This window comes from Cucurbita maxima, unplaced genomic scaffold (genome assembly GCF_002738345.1).
Source record: "Cucurbita maxima cultivar Rimu unplaced genomic scaffold, Cmax_1.0 Cma_Scf00016, whole genome shotgun sequence".
NCBI lineage: Eukaryota > Viridiplantae > Streptophyta > Magnoliopsida > Cucurbitales > Cucurbitaceae > Cucurbita > Cucurbita maxima.
The window spans coordinates 4,023,349-4,043,410 of NW_019272032.1; the positions used below are offsets into that span (position 1 = coordinate 4,023,349).

At 39.4% G+C, this 20,062-nt stretch overlaps 7 protein-coding genes across 9 annotated transcripts; 2 read left to right on the top strand and 5 right to left on the bottom strand.

The window, feature by feature from the left end:
• Positions 1-2,692: 2,692 nt before the first annotated feature.
• LOC111491491 (protein TORNADO 2) lies at positions 2,693-3,733 on the bottom strand. The gene is made up of 2 exons (XM_023140415.1): positions 3,176-3,733; positions 2,693-3,101 (listed from the first exon to the last, which is right to left on the bottom strand). The coding sequence occupies exons 1-2, from the start codon at positions 3,671-3,673 to the stop codon at positions 2,775-2,777; spliced, it is 825 nt and encodes a 274-aa protein (XP_022996183.1). The 5' UTR covers positions 3,674-3,733; the 3' UTR covers positions 2,693-2,774.
• On the top strand, positions 3,675-6,145 carry LOC111491489 (E3 ubiquitin-protein ligase Os04g0590900-like). The gene has a single exon (XM_023140414.1). The coding sequence runs from the start codon at positions 4,623-4,625 to the stop codon at positions 5,679-5,681; it is 1,059 nt and encodes a 352-aa protein (XP_022996182.1). The 5' UTR covers positions 3,675-4,622; the 3' UTR covers positions 5,682-6,145.
• Positions 6,146-7,262: 1,117 nt separating this feature from the next.
• Positions 7,263-8,893, bottom strand: LOC111491514 (transcription factor bHLH71-like). The gene is made up of 3 exons (XM_023140455.1): positions 8,346-8,893; positions 7,599-7,982; positions 7,263-7,514 (listed from the first exon to the last, which is right to left on the bottom strand). Exons 1-3 carry the CDS (start codon positions 8,760-8,762, stop codon positions 7,419-7,421), a joined length of 897 nt encoding a protein of 298 aa, XP_022996223.1. The 5' UTR covers positions 8,763-8,893; the 3' UTR covers positions 7,263-7,418.
• Positions 8,894-10,461: 1,568 nt separating this feature from the next.
• LOC111491422 (RING-H2 finger protein ATL29-like) lies at positions 10,462-11,942 on the bottom strand (the record flags this gene model as incomplete). Its single annotated transcript, XM_023140336.1, has 1 exon — positions 10,462-11,942. A coding segment is annotated over one exon (969 nt), but the record flags the coding sequence as incomplete, so codon positions are not given.
• Positions 11,943-12,240: 298 nt separating this feature from the next.
• LOC111491331 (zinc finger CCCH domain-containing protein 12-like) lies at positions 12,241-15,607 on the bottom strand. Of its 3 annotated transcripts, none has more exons than XM_023140216.1 (3): positions 14,511-15,607; positions 13,908-14,283; positions 12,241-13,015 (listed from the first exon to the last, which is right to left on the bottom strand). In XM_023140216.1, exons 1-3 carry the CDS (start codon positions 14,880-14,882, stop codon positions 12,774-12,776), a joined length of 990 nt encoding a protein of 329 aa, XP_022995984.1. In that variant the 5' UTR covers positions 14,883-15,607; the 3' UTR covers positions 12,241-12,773. The 3 variants fall into 3 exon arrangements, with proteins under 3 accessions (XP_022995984.1, XP_022995982.1, XP_022995983.1); XM_023140214.1 differs by having other exon boundaries at positions 12,241-13,051; positions 14,511-15,599; XM_023140215.1 differs by having other exon boundaries at positions 12,241-13,051; positions 13,908-14,280; positions 14,511-15,596.
• Positions 15,608-16,073: 466 nt separating this feature from the next.
• On the bottom strand, positions 16,074-17,623 carry LOC111491216 (dolichyl-diphosphooligosaccharide--protein glycosyltransferase subunit 4A). Its single transcript, XM_023140017.1, has 2 exons — positions 17,422-17,623; positions 16,074-16,353 (listed from the first exon to the last, which is right to left on the bottom strand). The coding sequence occupies exon 2, from the start codon at positions 16,351-16,353 to the stop codon at positions 16,240-16,242; it is 114 nt and encodes a 37-aa protein (XP_022995785.1). The 5' UTR covers positions 17,422-17,623; the 3' UTR covers positions 16,074-16,239.
• A 363-nt stretch (positions 17,624-17,986) lies between these two features.
• Positions 17,987-19,437, top strand: LOC111491305. Its single transcript, XM_023140172.1, has 3 exons — positions 17,987-18,543; positions 18,824-18,996; positions 19,087-19,437. Exons 1-3 carry the CDS (start codon positions 18,007-18,009, stop codon positions 19,187-19,189), a joined length of 813 nt encoding a protein of 270 aa, XP_022995940.1. The 5' UTR covers positions 17,987-18,006; the 3' UTR covers positions 19,190-19,437.
• The last annotated feature ends 625 nt before the right edge of the window (positions 19,438-20,062 follow it).

Sequence of the window (20,062 nt, forward strand, 5' to 3'; positions counted from 1 at the left end):
GGAGTCCCGATGAAGTGGAAGCAGTAAGAACGGTGTGTGTGTTAAGCCTGCGACAGCTCCATAGTTCGGTTCGGTAATATTTAATGTTAATAATTAATATATTTTTTTTTACCATGTGGCGTTCAAATTTAAAAGATTGATTTTGACTGAAAATTTGGGGGTCCTCATAATGCGTGCGCGGATCACGACTTTTACGTGGGGATTCAGTTGCTTTACACGTGAGTTCCCACGTGTTGTGATTTTTGATGTTTGTGTGGTTTACTATTTGTGCTGTAGTGTTGTTAAGGTGAAGATTAAGTTTAATGGTGTTTAATTAGGGTAATGAAGAGAGAGAATGAGATTAGGGAGGAGGAGTGGACACGTATGAAGGTGGACACGTGGTAGATGTTGTGATGAGAAGAGGGGAGTTAAGTGGAGAGAAAGGGGGCACGTGTCGTGGAAGTCTGTAGGAATTTTGGGGAAAGTGTCAGGATGTGAGTTACACGTGTGAGAAACATATGTGGGAGATGAGTGGGTGCATGATGCGCGTAGGCCTATGGGCGTGATGTGGGGCCTCCACCACCGTGGAGATTCTCTTTACACATACACATATATATATATATATTGGGTGGAAATTTAGGAATGGAAAGAAAATGGGAGTTGAAATAAAAGAGATTAAAAATAAAATAAATAAAAAAAAAAAGGCGGAAGAAAGTAGGGTTTGGGGAAACCTCCTTCCATGCATAGCGCCCACCAACGTTCCAAATTGAAAGGCATGATGTGGTAAGGGATGATGTCATGAGTTTGATATTAAACAAAACACAGGCGCACCAGTTTCCATGATTCATACACCATATTGGCCCCCACGCCCAGGCTTTCCCTTTCAAATTAGTGCAATCCCAACTCGTTATATGGCCCATTTTGATTGGTCGGTCATTTACCTGCTCCTCACACACATATTTGTATAGACACAAAAAAAAAAAAACAAAAAAGAATTGGGATATTTGACGTACTTGAGAGAATGAAAGTGTTTAAATAATAATAAAGAAAAGAAGTGTTTATTAAGCTTATAACACGTAATGTATTGTACCCTACTCTGTTGGTCTGATGTTTACTAGAACATGAAGATAAGGTGGAAACTGTCATTTTCTGCCCATTCCTTTCTCTTTCATTTCATTTTTGGGCTTCTTCTACAACTCAAGTTATTTAACATTAAGGATCGGCCCATCTTTATTTTATAAAACTATGGGTTCGCTTGTCCTACAGATTTAAAGAAGTCTTCAACATCTTGCGCTTAATCGGGCACTCACGATTACCATTAATGTCTACTCGAACAAGATATTAACGTTCTCGATTAAAAAAAATCAAATATTTTGTTGTATTTTCTCTGTTACTAAAATCTGTTGTTCGTTTTGACCTTTTACGTATCACCGTCAGTTTTACGGCTTTTAAAACGTGTTTGCTAGGGAGGGAGAGAAGAAATGTTTGGCCGATTTGGGGTCTCACTCCACATCCTTTGAAGGAAGGCTTCCACATGTTTGCTAGGGAGTGGAGGTCCAACGTCCTTGCTAGAACATCGCATGATGTGGCTCTGATACTATTCCTAACAGCCTAAGCCTGTTGCTAGCATATATTGTCCACTTTGGCCCGTTACGTATCGCCATCAACCTCGTAGTGTTAAAACACATCTACTAGAAAGAGGTTTGTACACCCTTATAAAGAATGTTTTGTTTCCTTCCCAAATCAATGTGGATTAAAAAGAAAATATCTTCTAGCGGCAGGCTTGAGCTGTTGCAAATGGGTAGTATGCCAGCGAAGACGCTGATCCCCAAGGGTGGTGGATTGTGAGATCCTACGTCGGTTGGAGAGGAGAGCAAAATATTTCTTGTAAGGGTGTAGAAACCTATCCCTAATAGACGCGTTTTAACAACCGTGAAGCTGACGACGATACATAACGGTCTAAAACAGACAATATCTATTAGCGGTGGACTTGGATTGTTACAAATAGTATCAGAGTTGACATCGAAATGTGATATTTTTTATAAGAATGTGGAAAAGTAACGTGTTGACAATAATTGCTAGTAGGTGGGCTTGGGCGGAGTCACATATCTTTCACATAGATAATGTTATTACCATAGCCATAAAAATGCTATTTTGTATTAGTTGTATAACAATGTATATATTATTTAAGATTGGAATAATAAGTATTAAAATTGTTATTAATTATTAAAGAATAGTTCATAACGCCAGACATGGAGCCATGCCAGAACTAGGACGCTACACAACCAAAACTGCTGCTGGGCGTCGCACGAATTGGTGTTTGCTGTTGGGGAAATGAGAGAGAGAGAGAGAGACGCTACAAAAATGCGGACTCATCGCACCAATTGCGCCCCTGCAACTCAAGTTGTCACTTGTCGGTGTGCCATCGAGCAGTGGGTGCCTGCGTCCTTCGCAGCCATTGAAGAATACAATCAACGCCGCTGGTCCCATAGCTGAACAGAGATAGCATGGAGGAGGGGAAATAGGTCGGTGTCTACGCTGGTGGCTGCATGATCGCTCGTCACTAGAAACAACATGTTTCACCTCGAGGTGCGTGCGCTTCTCAATAATATTGTCACCATTTTTCAAAAGTAAGTATCAGCTTTCGGTGCCCCTTCCTGAAATCACGTCCTTCTTTTCCCCAAATTTCAACCCCAATCAACAAATTCACAAGCCCCAATACTCCACTTCTTTTAGTACATTCATTAATTCAAACATACAAACAAACATTGTAGACATTCCTTAATAATAATAACTCAGACATAGCCTTGCCTTTCACGGCCTTGCTTGTATTTGTCAAACAGCTTCTCTGTTTTCGCATTCTTAAACGCACAACAAGCAATCAAATACACAGAAATGAGGGCAACCAGCGCCAAGAGCAGCACAATATCAGCCTTCCTCCATTGATTCTTCAAGCTCTCCAGCAGCCCTGCCTTGCAAGAGTCACAGCCATAACACAGCTGGGTTTGGTCGTTGTTCCACTTCAAGCAGTCCATGTCGGCTGCATTGTTTATCGGCATTATCCAGTATGTTGGGTTCACAAATGTGTACCCACACAGCGTCGGCGGCTTGCAGCATCCTGACTGCAAAAAACAAAAACAAAAAAATGATTAATCAAAACTTTTATTACATAATTAGTATATCATGAAACAAATACCTGGAGAGGAGAAATAGGAGCGTTAAAGAAATCCTGAGCCATACGAAAGCTCTGATTCAACTGCCCACACATACTAGAAGAACTCAAACAGCTCCGAATCAAATCCCACTTAAACGAGCTTTCAACTCTGTGCCTCAAAAACCCAGAAAAGTCATCCAGATGATACTCCAAGTAAGCCCGATTGGGCTCCAGATGCCCAGAACCTCTAATGGTGACCATGTAAATAAAACCCACCAAGCAAGCCAGAAGCACAATGAGGACCAGCATGGCGATGAGGTAAACAATCAGCAGCCAGCTGATGCGCCAGAAGGCTCCGATGAAGCCGGCGACGGCAACAATGAGGACAATGACGCCGAAAAAGATGATAGGCCATTGGAGGATTTGGACGCAGGCATTGTCTTGTTGGGTGGCCAGCCATATTCCGGCGCCGATGATGGGGACGGAGAGGAGCATGGCTATGAAGTTTATAGCTCCGATTACTGTTTTGGTGAGTGCCATTTCTGGGAGGCTGTTGTTTTGTGGGAGTAAGGAAGAACAGGTCGTCTTTGGTTATTTGAACCAGAGATACAATTGGGCGTTAGTGTTCAATCTCATGGCTACCCCAAACTATATTCAAACCAGGCCCAAGCCCACATAAACCAGGCCCAGGCTCAAGCCTACATAAACCTAGCCCATGCCCATGCCCACTATATTCCAACCGAGTCACATGCTTCGTTTGGGATGATGGTAGAGCGATGATATAGTGTGTCACAATCTTTGGGCCTTTTGGATTCAGACCGAAAGAAAGGAAACTGTTTTACCAAGATTGGCGGCCGAAACAATGGAGCATTAAGTTAGCGGAAGATGAACATGAACATATTTGAGTGCTTTTTGTTTGGTGGGTATTTATGAATGAATGCTTGGAAATTGGAAGGAGTCCCATGAAAATTCCTCCATGAAACTAAGCTTCAGCCATACCAGAAAGCATTTATTACTTTAATAAATTCCCCCACCAGTATCATCGCCTTAGTCAACAAGCTGTTTTTCCCAAAAGCAAGCCACAGAAAAAGAAAAAGATGATGAAGTACAACAACAAAAAGAAAAGGAGGGATCCTTGAGACTACAACCCATTTACATTATCATCCATCCCTTCTTCATTTACATTAAGTGCCCAATTTTGTGTTCTGCGTTTTTGTTTCCATCAGTGTTTGTGAGCTGCTCAATTGGGGTGCGATCTTCAGGTAATATTATGTTTTTAGTTTTTGCTTTTTTTCTATCTGACAACTGTTTGATAAAATGACGCACCCAACAATTTGGAGCTTCCAGGGAAGCGTGTGATCCTTGTGTTGTGTGAATTGTTTAATTAAATCGCCCATTTCTTTGGAAATCTCACCGTTCATTTCTTGAAGAAACGGATATTTGGGGCATTGATTGTGTTAGTTTTTCCTTAAATTCTCTTAGAACAGTGATGGGATCTTATGGCACCCCAAAAACTTGGATACCATATATGAGCAACAAAGATTGCTCTCAAGGGTTCTGTAGTGTATATTGTCCTCAGTGGTGTTACATCATGTTTTCACCTCCACCACCCTTAGAGTTTCCAGATGATGATTCAGGCCCAAATTTTTCACCTCTTGTGATTGCAATTATTGGAATTCTGGCTAGTGCTTTTCTTCTTATAACCTATTACACCATCATTTCAAAGTATTATGGCAACACGAGCCGCTTGTCTAGGACTCAAGATCATGACCCAAATCAGGAGTTTGAAGATACTCACAACCCAACACTCCACGAGCCGTGGCATGTCGCCACTACTGGCTTGGATGAAGCACTGATCAAGTGCATTACGGTTTGCAAGTACAAGAGAGGAGATGGGTTGGTTGAAGGCTCTGATTGCTCTGTTTGTCTCAGTGAGTTTCAAGAAGATGAGAGCCTTAGGTTGTTGCCTAAATGCAGCCATGCTTTTCATCTTCAATGTATTGATACTTGGCTCAAATCACACTCCAATTGCCCGTTGTGTCGTGCAAACATCGTCTCTGTCACTGCTTCTTCTCCACTTCAACTGCCTGCAACCACTGGAAACCCCACAACTAATGAGGCCATTCCAGAGACTTCTCAGGCAAATGACCATGAGGGTATTTCACAGGAACCTGGAAGAAGTTTTGGCAATGACAATGCTAAGAACTCAGTTCGCGCTTTCAGTGATCTTGGAAATTTGGTGAAAAGAGATGCTGTCATTGAGCTTAGAGATGGAAGATTACAGCAAATTAGAAGGTCCATTTCAATGGATCATTGCAGCCAAAACCATATCATTATCGCAGATGAGTTTGGAGGCATTGATGAAGCAGGAAGCTCAGGTGATGTTGGATCATCCAAACATTCGATGGGAGAAGACAGCAAGTCAAATCATAGAAAAAGAATCTTACATTGTGTGATGAGTCCTGTCTCAATGAAGAGATCATTCTCAAGTGGAAGATTTTCTCTCACGAAACATGGAAGAGAACACAGAGGACTTGCCCCTGTCTGATAGTAACAACAGAGAGAAAACCATGAACATATACCATAGGCTTCGTTAGCTGCTTTCAATCCTTTCCCTTAATGGTTGGTTATGGGTTTTTGTGAAGATCATCCATGGTTTTTGCTTTGTCATTCAATTGTCACAATTGTGTCTTTCTTTCATCATTGCTTCTTGTATAAAGACACTATGAGATCCTGTGAGCAAATTTTGACTTCGGCCGTTTTGGGCTGCTGGTTTTGCAAGGTGACGAGAGAGAAGCAGTAATATCTAAGAAGAAGACAGTGGAATTAATGAGATACAGACTGATGCGTATAAAGAAACAAAACATATAGCAGAAAGGATGATGATGAGATGAAACTGTGGAATAATAAGAACAAAATTATGCATCGAATGGCACAATTTAAATAAACCCTTTTAGCTGCTCCACCTTTTTCTCTGTTCAATGCTAAAAAGTATGAATGTCACTTCTTTTTCCAATAATTGTTTCACTGTGCCTCCATTATCACAGAGAAAGATAGACTGCTCTCATGACTCTCATCATCACCTTGAAAACAACATCCGCCATCTCTTTGATCAACCTACATTGTGAATCTCTACTACCTTTTACAAATTTGGTTGAGATTTTAAAATATCAATCCCCTTGGGCTACTTTGCTAGTTGTTATCTGACATAGTTTGTAGCTCGCTCACTCGGTGTAGTGACTCGATAGGTTGGGTTACTTCGGTTGAAGTCTCAATCTAAACCCAACTCAAAAGTTTTGAAAAAAATGCAATACTATAGAAGATTATGCTAGAGCTATTGCTATTGATAGATGGTTATATAAGATATTAGAAGTGACCCATTGTAATATGTCATTGTCTTCCACACCAACCTAATGCATTATTTCACAACCTAATGACTAGATAGCATAACCAATAGCACATGACTTGTACGCTCTAAACCATCACAATCATCGATAGTGAATTAGGAAGGACTATCGTAGGTCGTGACCTACATGAATTAATTAGTGCATTGTCACTTTAATAATCATGTCTTACCTTAATATCCTTAAATTACATGGTTACCATACTTCGAATAAATCCGTGACACCCCAAGTTCACCATTAGCAGATATTGTCCTCTTTCAACTTTCTCTTTTGACATTTTCCTCAAAGTTTTTAAAACTCGTATGCTAGGGAGATGTTTCCACACCCTTGTAAAGAATGTTTCGTTATCTTCTCCAATCGATGTGGAATCTCACACTCCACCTCCTTTCGGGGGACCCAGCATCTTCGTTGACACTCATTCTTCGCTCCAATTGATGTGGAATCTCACAAATTCTCTCGTTCTCGTTACTTTATTTTGGACATTGACTCCTTAGGTTTGTAAAAAAAAAATGAACTCAATATTTGGCATTGTGTGGGTGAGGAAGAAGAAGATGAACACAAGCCTCCCTCCAAAAAAAGAATCCTGTAACTAACTTGGATGGTGATGAAAAGTTGAGGAGGAAGAAGCAAAGGAAGAGAGGTGAATCCAAGCCAATCCCTTTGACAACTTTTTCTTCTCATCTGTCCCTCTCTCCCTTTTGTGTGGTCTCCAAAGAAAAGGAAACTAAAGCAAACAAGACAAACCCTTGATAGCTACAAAACAATATATTAATTTACAAATCACACCAAACCAACCCACATGCACACTCACGCACACACACACAGAACTTGGCATTTTAATGGATGATTCCCATTCAAATCTCAAAGCTTTTTGTTTACATTTAACACAAAACACCTTCTTCCTCAATTATTCTAACCATTTGATGTGCTGCCGCTGCTATGTCATCCACTGATCTCAGTTGACACCCTTCTTCCACCTGCATTTTCACAGTTTCATGCATATCATCATTAAATTTCGTTGCCCATTTCATCAAAACTGACACACATATATATATATATACCTTAAGGCTAATAGAGTAAAGAACCAATGGATGAAAGTCAGTGACATTGAGATGAAGAATAGTGAGACGAAGAGCCTGCAAGCCAGCAATGAGCTTCAACAGCTGTCTATGTGTTCTTATTGAAAGGATTCTGAGATTCGCATGAGTTTCAATCAAAGTGACTTCAATGTCAGCTGAAGAAGCCTTGGATTTGGCTGAGTACTGAGAGCTGTTACTATCTGAAAACAACTTCCTTCTCACTGAATCTTCATTCTTATAATTCTCTTGTTTTTCTTCTATTTCTTGGTGCAAAATTTGCAGCTTCTTGGCTTCAAGTGTTGATAGGACATGCTCCAATTCCTTCACAAACTCCACTGCTCCTCCTACTATGGATGCTTGGTCACCCTTCATACAATCAACACACATTATTATCAACTATCATGATTTTAGGACCTTGCAATAATCAATAGGGTTAGGAGAAGACCTCAATTTTTAGCTCTAATTGTAAATGGGTCTATTCAAAAAGGGAGGAAAAATTGAACCTTTCACATAAAATGAAATAATTGAACCACCAATTAGCATAATGGAGATTAATAGGGTAAATATGAACAAAAGTGGTAGCTTTTTTTCTTTTTTCTATTTTCACAAAGCTTTACCAACACTAATAAAAAAAATTAGAATGGTTATGAACTTGAAGACATAATTATGAACATTAATTTAAATCTCATGCATTAATTAACGAGAAGTTATTAAATTAAGAGAACAAACCCTTTGAACATAGGATTCAGGCATGAGGGAACGTAACACTGAGAGATGCTCACTCATCAGCTTACGTCGGTTCCTTTCAACAGCAATGTGTGTCATTCTTTGTGTTTCAGCTTCTTCTTTGTTCTTACAAGCTTTTGGTTTTCTCTTTCTTTTCCTCTTCCCTTGCTGCAACCCGACCGCCCCCCAGTTGCTACTTTCCGCCTCGTTCGGGTGGCGTTTTCTCGCCAAATTGGGTTTCGGCCGGTGTTCCAACGTGCCATGTTGGTGGTGATCTTGATGCTTCAAACCCTTTTGGTTGGAGAAAAAAGTAGTCTCCGACGAGTCGCATACTCCGTGGGAAGTGTTCGGCGTCGGAGAGATGGCGTCGTAGATGATTAAGTTGAACAAGTCATTGGAGGAAAGAGCATCAATACTCATGTTTTTGAAGCTCCAAGGTTGTTCTTTGGTTAGGGTGGGTAGATATAATGCAATTGAGAGAATGCTAAAGTTTTCAAAATGGTCGTAAAAGGAAAGAGATATATAGAGTTTCACGTGAGAAGGCACAGAATTAGATCGCTAATTATAATATTTCATGGGTTAAATTTGAATTATTTGAAAGTATAAGGACGAAATTTATAATTTAGCATCGTTTTTATATAGATACCATCATAGAAAGTGCCAAAAATTGGAGCAGATTATACAGAGGAGAGAAAGAGATGGAAGGGTGAGGGGGACCAAACAATCCAAATACAAATATGCATAGGGACAACTTACCAAAGCTGTGTTTCAGACATTGTCTTAAACTTCACTTTCCAAACCTTAATATCAAAAGTTTCGATTTTTAATGTATCCCAACCCACGAAAGTATGTTCAAAGCGCGTTTAATCGGATCGACGAGTGATTCTTTACCGCCTTACATAAATCATATTCATCGATGAAAAAATGTTTCAAAAATATTTATAGATTTCGAAATTGAAAATGACCATATATTCATTCTGAACTAACATTTGCAATGGTTTAAAAACTATAATATATAATATATAATGTATAGTTGATAGATACAAAATCATTAAATGATGAGTAGCAGAGGGAATGAAACGGGGGGGGAGAGAGAGAGAGAGTATATTAGGGTAGAGAGAGAAAGTGGATTAAAAATAAAGTTAAGATTTTTGAAGGAGAAGTTGAAAGTGTGGTCCAATGTGTCAGACCTCTGTACCCTAATCCATGTGACCACATACTTTTCACAAAGTCAATCTCACCCCATCCTATTTTAATTCCATTTTTTCTTTTTCTTTTTCTTTTTTTCCTTTTCAATATCGAAAAAATTAATTTTCCTCCATAATTTAAAATTATATCATTTATTAAAACTAATAATTATAAATATTAACATGTCATTATTTTCAATAATTTTTACTAATTAAATAGTTTTTTTTTTATTGAAAAAAGAAAATAGAAGGGTAGTTATTTTATTATGGTATGGATGTATAATATTGTTTGTTTTTGTGTAAGAAAAAAAGATAAAGGAAACAAAAATAAATGAGAAAAGACATGGAAGAATGAGAGGAAGTTTTGTAATATAGTGGGAAATAAAAATGATAATTGAAATAAGAGGTTGACAATTTTTTTCATGTTATGGGAAATGGGACCCATCAACTTTCCTTTCTAAAATTTGCATTCCTTTTTCTTTTCTTTTTCTTTTTCTTTTTTCATTTTCTTCTCGAATAGCTTCAAGAATTTGGGACATTTGTCTTTCTTTGTTCCTCAATATCTAATGCCCAAATATTTGGGCTAATGGTTGGCTTGCTACTGGATTGAGCTTGGTTTATGGGCCTACCATTGCTACCGGATTGGGCTTGGTTTATGGGCCTACCATTGCTACCGGATTGGGCATGTTTATGGGCCTACCATTGCTACCGGATTGGGCATGTTTATGGGCCTACCATTGCTACCGGATTGGGCTTGGTTTATGGGCCTACCATTGCTACCGGATTGGGCTTGGTTTTTGGGCCTACCATTGCTACCGGATTGGGCATGTTTATGGGCCTACCATTGCTTCCGGATTGGGCTTGGTTTATGGGCCTACCATTGCTACTGGATTGGGATTGGTTTATGGGCCTACCATTGCTTCCGGATTGGGATTGGTTTATGGGCCTACCATTGCTTCCGGATTGGGCTTGGTTTATGGGCCTACCATTGCTACCGGATCGGGCTTGGTTTATGGGCCTACCATTGCTTCCGGATTGGGCTTGGTTTATGGGCCTACCATTGCTACGGGATCGGGCTTGGTTTATGGGCCTACCATTGCTACCGGGTTGGGCTTGGTTTATGGGTTATGGGCTTATCTAAGGTCTGACGGTTAAAAAAGTATGACAGTGATTCATAGTTTGGAGGAACTACCGCAATTGTTTACACTTTACATTACTTTGTATTGGATAAAGCCATTTTCATTACGGGCAAGTAAACCAGCAGCCCTGTATGTAATTCTCATTGAGTATTCTGTTTTTTTTTTTTTTCTGTCAAGAAAACCAAATAAAAACTTTTTACAAAGGAAAAAGAAATCTAAAAAACAAATAAGTAGAGAACCTAAAGAAAAAAACAACAATCTAGGAGAAGTAGAAAGGGATCGAAACTCAACTAATCAAAATCAAATCAAACTGAACATGCCGGCCTCTGCAAGTTATTCCGATCACCCGTTTCACAGAGCTCTGATAACCCACCGCCATTGCCAGGGTTCCTCGCCAACTCCTCAAGTGTCACGCAACTCCCCGTCCAATTATGCCCTCTTAGGATCTTAATCTTCACGTGCTCCGGTAATATCAACTTATGCCGACCTTCCCCTTCTCTTTTCGCCTTCACTATCGAATACCCTGTTGAATGCGATCTCGAGAATTTCTTCCTACTCTCTTCCTTCTCCATCTCCTCTGTTTCAATCCTCTGTTTTCCCTTGTTCGAACAAGACCCCTCATCATCATCGGCATCGGAATCGGCATTGGCATCGTTGTCCTCATCAATATCAATACTAATAGCATCTTCAATTGACTCACGGCGGGAAGTTCGTGGTGGATCAGAGGTCTTATCAGCAGAATTCCTCCGCGAATCGGAGTCGAGATTTCTCCTGCAAACAGGGCAGGTCTTGTGGGATTCGAGCCAGAGATCAATGCACTCCTGATGGAAAACATGGTAGCAAACAGTGAGAAGGCGAAGGAAGCTCTCGTCGTTGAATTCGATAAGGCAAATGGCGCATTCTAATCCCAGATTGTCACTGCGAAATTCCTTGATTTTGGAATATGGGAAAGTGGGAAAGGAGTTGATGAGAAGAGGGTCGAGGCCAGTAGGGGCGGCAGGGGAATCGGTGGAAGGGTGGAGAAGGTTGCCGGAGGTGGAGCGGCGGAGGTTGCGGGAATGGAGGAAGGAGTCCACAACGCAGCGGCAGCAGTAGATGGAGAAGAAACCGACGAAGAGGAAGGCAACGAGGATGAGTGTGAGGACAATGGTGACAGGAGGACTGCCGTGATCTTGTGCGGGGAAAGGAATGCGAGTCAAATCGGTGGACATTGGCCGGAAAAGGACCTGAAGGAGAGGAATGTCCGGAAGAAGAACAAGAAAAGGAAATGGGATTTAAGAAGGAAACTCACATTGGTTGGTTGATTCGCCTTGTTATAACTGGCTCTTGTTTGTGTGGTTTAAGGTATTGGTTGGATTTGTTTGGCCAACACTCACCCTTCTCAATCCTTCTTTTGTGGGTTTTGTTCTATTTTTGTGGGGAATCAAACCTCTTCCCTGCAAGTCCTTATGCATCAAACCACATGTAATTTAGAGTTGGGTTTCAAACCAATAACTCGTATCTTAATGCAGCAACAACACAGAATAACAAGTTTCAAAACATAAACAACAATCTAAAGGAACGATAACTATCTGAAGGGATGAAGATACAAACTACGAACGATAACTATTACGAGAATATTGCTACCTACGACTCATTATACAAAAAGGGAACAACGTAATGGTCCAACGACCAATACAACGCTAGGGGATCCTCAATGATCACAATGTCGGTGTATAAAAATTGCTGCCTGCCTCATGTGAAGAACTAACTCATATTCCCATTACAATAAGGTTAAAGACTTTCCCAGAAAACAGAAGAATCACTCAATGATGATCTGGGAAGGTGGTGACAATCATACATTTTCCCTTTTCTTTGAATGAGAAGGATTACATATAGTAACAACAGAAAAAGACACTAACAGATAAAGACCATATGCCTCAAATTTTGATGATTGGAAGTTAAGCGGGTTGGAAACGAGAATAAGTAAAGAACCAACCAAAACTCTATCTGAACAAACAGAATCTTCATCTGCCAACTTATGAGAGACAAAGTCCATTATGATGCTTGTTAACCATGGAACTTAAAGTTCTCGTTATTCACGTTCAGTGATTGCTTGGATCATATTATTCGTTGTCGTCGATCCAGTCACCATATATCCTACTGATTTTATCGGGCCCCTTCCATTTCTGATGAGTTCTCTGCCCTGACCTTTGAATTACAATGGTTGACCTCTGAGATGGAATCATGACATGATAAACGTCTGAATGGGGAACCGAAGGAACAGAAGCAACCACTGTATCGCCAGGAGCTTTCGGTAATACTCCCTGCTTCTGGTCAGGAGGAGCAGATGAAGAGTCTCTAGTTTCTGTCTCCATAAGCCCACCACCATAACGGTGCAATTCTGTGGTTAATTCGAAGTATAAGTCTAAAACCACTAAAACTAAAGAACTCTAGACACTACTACATGCTTATGTTTTTCAATCTACTCGATTAACTGACTCGACCTATATGACTATATCAAAGTTCAGATAAATGACAATTACTCGGAGAAACAAAGCATGAAAAATCATAAAAAAGAATTGAAGCTTAGTTAGATATCTTTGCAATCAATTGATTTTGGAGTCTTGAAAGTGGAAACACAAAACAGAGTAATGCATGCCAAATCGCAATGGAGAGTAAATGGAATAGGCTCAAAATCTAAGCCACTGGAAAATACAAAAGAAAATGTAAGGCTTTCCATCTGGTTTTAAAATGTGTCAGCTGGTTTCCACACCCTTATAAGAAATATTTCGTTCTTCAATGTGAGATCTCAAAATCCACCCCCTTGGGCCCAACGTCTCGCTGGCACACCGTGCCACCGCCCGGTGTCTTGACTCTAATACCATTTGTAACAACCTAAGCCCACCGTCAGTAGATATGGTTCTTTTTTAGCTCTTCTTTAAAGTTCTAAAACAAATCTACTAGAGAAAGGTTTCTACACCCTTAATGCTTCGTTTCCTTCTCCAACCGATGTGGATCTCATAATGAAACCATTGTTCGAACAAAAGTCAACCGAGATTGAGCAGATGTATCCTATGGGGCATGGTAAGAGCACTTTCTATTAAAACGCTTAACCCAGGGATTCTTAGAGTGCTGACAGATTAAGCGACTGAACAGATGATGGAAACTATACTAACAACCAAAAGAAGGGTTGAAATTGATTCAGAATTTTTCTGTATAGTCAACAACTTCATTAACGAAGGAATGAGAAAACATACCAGCAGCACCATGAGCAAAATGACATTTGTTTCCGAATGGACAATATCCCGTCAACTCCCACTTGTTACATATCCTTGTTTTCCAATTCGAAGGCTTAGTGTTTGATCCATTTCCTGATCCGCCACCACTGTAGCCACCAGGACCCAGGCTTATTGCCACACTCTCTCGATTCTTCGACTGCTCGTCGTGAAGAAATGTACAACCATCCCCATATGGACACCCCTCCTCGGTGTAAAACTTCTTGCAATGTCGTCCTTTATATGACCTCTGCGACTCGGAACCAAAATTTGATGTCCCAAGTGAAGGTATCTGAAATTCCTCCCTAGGCTCTAAAAATACCGCCTTTTCTTCCTCATGGGCGGCCACAATTTCCTGCTAACAATACTCAATGCAATGAGGAACTCATGATACTCAATTCATCCAATTCTGTGTACAAAAGGAAGCATAAATACCAATGTATAGCAGTAATTAAATGGCTGAACTCTAAGCTAAAGAACGAACTACGAACTACACTACCCAACAAGAAATTTCAGCTATCAAGCTAACAATTAAACAGAGAACATAACAAAGATTAAATATTAACTAAGAACCAAACCTAATACCTGCCAATTCGGTGGTGGCCGCCTAAGCTCCTCAATGCTGTGAGCAAAATTGCAATTGGTGATGTAAGGGCAGGTTCCAGCGCGGAATTTGCAGCAGAGTTTGGTCTTGAAGAACATTTTACCTATCGCTTTTGATCGATTCGAGGACGTAACATCCTGGGAGCTTCTTGATTTCTTATTTGGGGGTTCGCTGCCGGACCGGCTTTGGGATTGCCTTTGATCATAACTCGAATTCGAGGGCGTATCGACACACCCATCAACGCCATTGTTCCAAGCTCTGTATTCGTCTTCGGTGGCCCAAACTTCGCCAGGCCAATTCTCGCTGCTCGTCCCGGGAATCACATGGACTACGTTTCCCCCATTATAATCCATTCCAAACAATTTCACTCACCACGAAAAAAAAACCCAGAAATTCTTACCTCCAGAGAGCTACAAAATCATCAAAGTGCCACGCAGAAAACCCTAATTGAAAAAACATGGGCACTGAATCAAACAAAAGCTACAGTTTTTCCAATTTCTAGGAAATGGGTTTCTTTAAACTCGACAGAACATCAGCTCGTGAAAGTTGAAAAGCTCAAAAACGACTCATTACAGAATGGAAGAAGTTTGTGGAGAAATGAGAAAAGAAAGTAAAAAACAGATCGAGGAGAAGTGGAAGAGAAAGTTAGTAGGAAGATCGGACAGATCTAAGAGCATCATAAATATTACAAAAGGGAAAAATAAGAACAAGCGAGCGGAAAACAAGGCTCGTGTGGTTCAAAGGTCGAAGGAAATATAGATAGAGTAGAAGAAGAGGTTAGATTTGGACCGCGCGATAAAAATGCTGAGATAACTTGAAAGACAAATATCAGGAAACGACAGCCCGAGGAGATTCCGAAAGGAATAAATTTCAATAGATAATTTTGTAAATGAAACTAACTTCTAATCTGTGTTTTCTTCTTTCCTTTTCAAATGTCATTAATTTTCTGCCTGCCCTAAGTTAATAATCCCTAATGATTTGTGATTTCAAAAGAAAAATAATCCCCAGAACGAACCCAGGTCCATACAAAAGTCTTGGCAAGGTTGGGCCCAAATAAAGAAGCTACTAGGTCAAGAGACTCGAAAGCTTGCCTCAGCTTGGGTCGAATCCATGTAGGCGTGCACTTGCGACTTTATGAGTCGATGAGCCCAGATCTGGCTTTCTCCTCCCCTTATCAAAAGAGAAAGGAATTGTGGGTCAACTCTCGCGTAAATAGATTACAAAAACGTTATTGAAAATAATTCAATCCCCACTCTCGACTATAAGTGTACTTCTTTGACATGAGCATTAAAGCGTGTGGGACAAGCACCAATCCAGTGTGCAGTTTTTTCTGGTACTAATAGAATAATTAATTTTTTTTTTTATAGAAAAAATCTAATATGAGGAGCGAAAACAGTAAAATTTATATGAAGTTAAGTTGCATGAAACTTTAGCAATTTATTCATAATCTTCATTATGCCACGTCAATTACCTATTAAATTGATAGAAAATTGAAGAACACATACAAATTTCAATAAAAATGATGGGTAAGGGATAAAAAGCTTAGAACCAACTAAGCAATAAAAAGCTTAGAATTAACAATATCCTTGCATTGTTTTGAAAGACAAAGTGCTAACTTAAAGTTATTATTATAAAATTGCTAAAATATCTGCAAAAACGTCTTCACCTCGACCAATACATTCCATGGAGAAGAAAATTGGAGGAGATGGTTTAGTTGCCCTCATACTTTGGATCAGCCATCACATAGTGAAATGCTATTACCAATACAAATATAAAGATCCCCAGAAAATTTGCAAAGAAGCCCAGATCTCGATCGTCAAACATCTGTAACACATTTAGTTTTGACATTAACAACAATTCTTCATGCAAATATATATATATAAACACAAAGAATATCATCTTGAGATAAAGCCCAAATCAAATTTGTATTCAAATTGACATTTGACAATGAAACTATCAACAGAAAAGAAAAAAAGAAAAACTCATGTAAACAAAACTAGCAGATTTCCAATCAATCTCTCAACATCAAGCCCATAAACTAAAATTCACAAATATATGGAATGAGTTTTTAACTCAAGGAAACTCTACCAATTATATAATATATGCAGAAACAATCTCTAGTTTTTTCATTCCACTGAAAGATCTATGATGCTGCATAGAAAGAACTTCAGACTTCATCATGATGCAGATTGCAATAAGCAATCACTTTTTCAGCAGCAAAAAGAAGAATCCCAAATCTAAGAAATGAAGACACATTTCAAATTAACTACATTAAAATCCAATCAATCCAGCACTAAACTCGCTTCACATTATAATTTTACTAAAAAGACAGCATTCATGCTAAGGGGGGTACTCAAGGTGTTATAACCAGAACGGATCTACTCCAGACTTCACCAGAGTCATCAAACTAATTCAGACTTCGCGTTCCATCAGATAAAATCATCAGAACATAAAACTCTTTAAAGAGAACCATAACATGAAAGTTGAAAATCAATAGCATAAATCTAAGTAACCAGTAACAAATTGTGGTGATTACGACCCACATTAACCGCATTATCCTATGTATACGAAGAGAGCATATAGTGCGCAGAATGAAATCACTCCGGAGAGTCTCCGAAATTGGAATAACAAAAATTGGCCGACTAAAATGCAAATCTAAATAACCAAACGGCGTTGCTAAACAGTCAATGGTGTTGCCGACTGGGATACCAATTAAGAAAATGCAGGAAATAATAACAGACACAAATCTCAGGGTTCGTTTCTGAATTCTGAAGGGAAAATACGAAGTTAATCTCTGTAGATCTTGATGATTTCAACAAAATTATACAATCAAAATTGATGAATCAATTGGGAACCATATTAATGAAGATAAGAGAGAAAGAATTGAATTACTCTGAGGAAAATCGTGGAGTTGGCGACTGCGGAGAAAGAGGATGAGAACTGCGACAGAGAGAGGGTTGTGCGATCAGCGACAGAGAGAGCGTCGTGCGATCAGCGACTTGGAGAGGCGGGAGCTACTTCGGGTTCGGGCGCGGACTACTGAAGAAAGACCAGTAACTAGAGGCCCAAATAGTCTCATGGGGCCCTTCTGAAAATACTAGATATCTTGGGGGCCATTTATTTATTTGTTTACAATATTTTTATATATAAACAATTTTAAAAGTAAAGCAAAGGACCAAAAGGTTTAAATGTCTCATGCCACGTGGAAAAGAGTTTCATTTTCGTAAAAGAAAATGAAGCAAATTTTGTAAAAATTGTTTTTCAAAGAAAAATAAAATAAGGAACCGGCTCCCCGGAGTTCCCTGTTCGTTAGCAATTCACGTGCACGTTCATACACGTGTCACAATCTCTTACGCTCTCAACTTCAAATCCAACCATATATAATCCCCTATATAAATGCATTCGCGATTCATTAGAAAAGAAAAAAAAAAAAAGAAAAGAACTGTTCCATTTCACATCCTTCGCAAACTTGCAGCTATGAAATCGGCTCTCTTCAGAACCGTCTCCATTCCCGTTATCTCGCCGTCCGGCACCGCTTCGTCATCCTTCTCCAATTACAGACCGTTGCATGGAGTTTTCACCGGCCACAAGAGTTCCGTTTCGTCTCCAAAGATCTCTCTGCTTTTCGAGATGAATAATCCTAGAGGAAGGAATTCGAGTGGTATACGAAGGGTGTCATCGGAGAGCGACATCTCTCGATCGCTGCATGAGGTTTCGAATCCGTATGATCAATTTGGAGGAGTCGGATCTCGATCTCGGACTCGATCCTCTCATTCTGAAATACCAGAGGAGGAGTTTTTGAACCAGGATGAATTTGACAGTGATTCGATGGAGGAAGACTCTGGATGTTTGGATTCCGGAATCGGCTGCAGCGATGGCGCTGAATTTTTTACAGATACGTTTTATGACGGAAGTAATGACCGTAATAAGATCGGAGCGTACTACGAAGAGTTGCTGAAGTTGAACCCTAACGACGCTCTGTTACTGAGAAACTACGGAAAATTCTTACATGAGGTAATTGAACATTCGAATTGTCAATTTGAAAGTCTTTTTCAATCTGAATGTTGGATGATAGAAAGTCACTAGAGAATTCTCATGGATTTATAAGCGAGGAATACTAACTCTATTGGAATGATGCTTTTTGGGGAAGCCCAAAGCAAAGCCACGAGATCTTATGTTCAAAGTAGACAATATCATACCATTGTGAAGAGTCGTGTTCGTTTAACACTGAAATCGAATGAAATCGGCTCTTAAGTTTTACTTTGCTTGATTTGATTTGATCCATCGTGTAAAGGTGGAGAAAGATCATGTGAGATCAGAGGAATGCTACAGCAGAGCAATATTGGCGAATCCAAGCGACGGAGAGTTGTTGGCTTTGTACGGAAAACTGGTGTGGGAGTCTCACAAAGACAAGCAAAGAGCTGAATATTACTTCGACCGCGCCGTGCGTGCCTCCCCTAACGACTGGTAACTTCCGATCTCTGAATCTAGCAATGTAGCCCTAAATTGTCCGAATTCAATGGCTCTGGTTCTGAATGATTCAGTTTGTGTGTGTAGTTTGGTGATTGGTTGTTACGCCTATTTCTTGTGGCAAATTGAAGATGATGAAGAACAAGAGGCGGCGGAGGTATGGCCGGCGGCTATGGTAGCGGCGTTTTAATTGATCAAATGGATTGGGAGACGACAGTTTTGGCAAAATAGGAGAGGAAGAGGCAAGAAAGAAGTGGCATGCGATTCCTGAATGGGCATTTGAAGAGGGAACAGAGATTAGCTTCCGGGTGCTCTCAATATCTCATTTTTTATTTATATTCATATTTATATTTAAAGCACTTTTTACTTTTTTTTTTTTTTTTTTTTTTTTTTTCCCCGTTCCGTAAAAAGTGTAAATTAGACTTTCGGGAGGTGTATTCGATGTCCCAATAATAAGAATAATTTATTACATTTATTTTGTTCCAAAAATTGCAACAACCTCTCCTCGATTACAAATAAATCCATCTCACTTTGGGCTCTCACTTTGGGCTCTCACCGAAGGTTTTTAAAATATGATATTGTCCTCGAGAGGAAGGAAGAAAACCCTTCCCCGGAGAGGTTTAGGGAAGAGAGACATTCTTGACCAAATCTCAATCTAGATTTACACTACCCAACAAAATTCACAATTTAATTGGATATTATTTTATATATTTTAATTATAGATTTAAAAAATGAATTTGTTGTAGGAAAATTAAAGAAAATATATACAAGAAAAGCCGGACAAAATGACGACAAGGGAAGCTTCCATCTATATGGGAATCATAGAAACAAAGTTTCTTAGATGCTTTCATATGGGCAATCCAAACATTATATTCTCAAAATGTCACGATATAATAATATATTTAAAATTTGAAAGTAAAGATTGATTGTTATCGTAGATCACAAGCTAACTTAGCTTGTAAATAAGAATGGATTGTTATACTAACTTTCGAACAACAAATAAGTATTTTTTTCAAATTTTTATTCGATAGAAATCGACTAAGAATTTAAGCAAATAATTAAA

Excerpts from the sequence above, each read along its gene's own strand:
- LOC111491491 (XM_023140415.1), bottom strand. The coding sequence starts at position 3,673 with ATGGCACTCACCAAAACAGTAATCGGAGCTATAAACTTCATAGCCATG. Across the intron at positions 3,102-3,175 it reads CTCCTATTTCTCCTCTCCAG|TCAGGATGCTGCAAGCCGCC; the intron begins GTATTTGTTTCA and ends TGTTTTTTGCAG.
- LOC111491489 (XM_023140414.1), top strand. The coding sequence starts at position 4,623 with ATGGGATCTTATGGCACCCCAAAAACTTGGATACCATATATGAGCAAC.
- LOC111491514 (XM_023140455.1), bottom strand. The coding sequence starts at position 8,762 with ATGAGTATTGATGCTCTTTCCTCCAATGACTTGTTCAACTTAATCATC. Across the intron at positions 7,983-8,345 it reads CTGAATCCTATGTTCAAAGG|GGTGACCAAGCATCCATAGT; the intron begins GTTTGTTCTCTT and ends GATTGTATGAAG. Across the intron at positions 7,515-7,598 it reads TTTACTCTATTAGCCTTAAG|GTGGAAGAAGGGTGTCAACT; the intron begins GTATATATATAT and ends GTGAAAATGCAG.
- LOC111491331 (XM_023140214.1), bottom strand. The coding sequence starts at position 14,882 with ATGGATTATAATGGGGGAAACGTAGTCCATGTGATTCCCGGGACGAGC. Across the intron at positions 14,284-14,510 it reads GGCCACCACCGAATTGGCAG|CAGGAAATTGTGGCCGCCCA; the intron begins GTATTAGGTTTG and ends GAGTATTGTTAG. Across the intron at positions 13,052-13,907 it reads TTTTGCTCATGGTGCTGCTG|AATTGCACCGTTATGGTGGT; the intron begins GTATGTTTTCTC and ends AATTAACCACAG.
- LOC111491216 (XM_023140017.1), bottom strand. The coding sequence starts at position 16,353 with ATGTTTGACGATCGAGATCTGGGCTTCTTTGCAAATTTTCTGGGGATC.
- LOC111491305 (XM_023140172.1), top strand. The coding sequence starts at position 18,007 with ATGAAATCGGCTCTCTTCAGAACCGTCTCCATTCCCGTTATCTCGCCG. Across the intron at positions 18,544-18,823 it reads ACGGAAAATTCTTACATGAG|GTGGAGAAAGATCATGTGAG; the intron begins GTAATTGAACAT and ends CATCGTGTAAAG. Across the intron at positions 18,997-19,086 it reads CGTGCCTCCCCTAACGACTG|TTTGGTGATTGGTTGTTACG; the intron begins GTAACTTCCGAT and ends TTGTGTGTGTAG.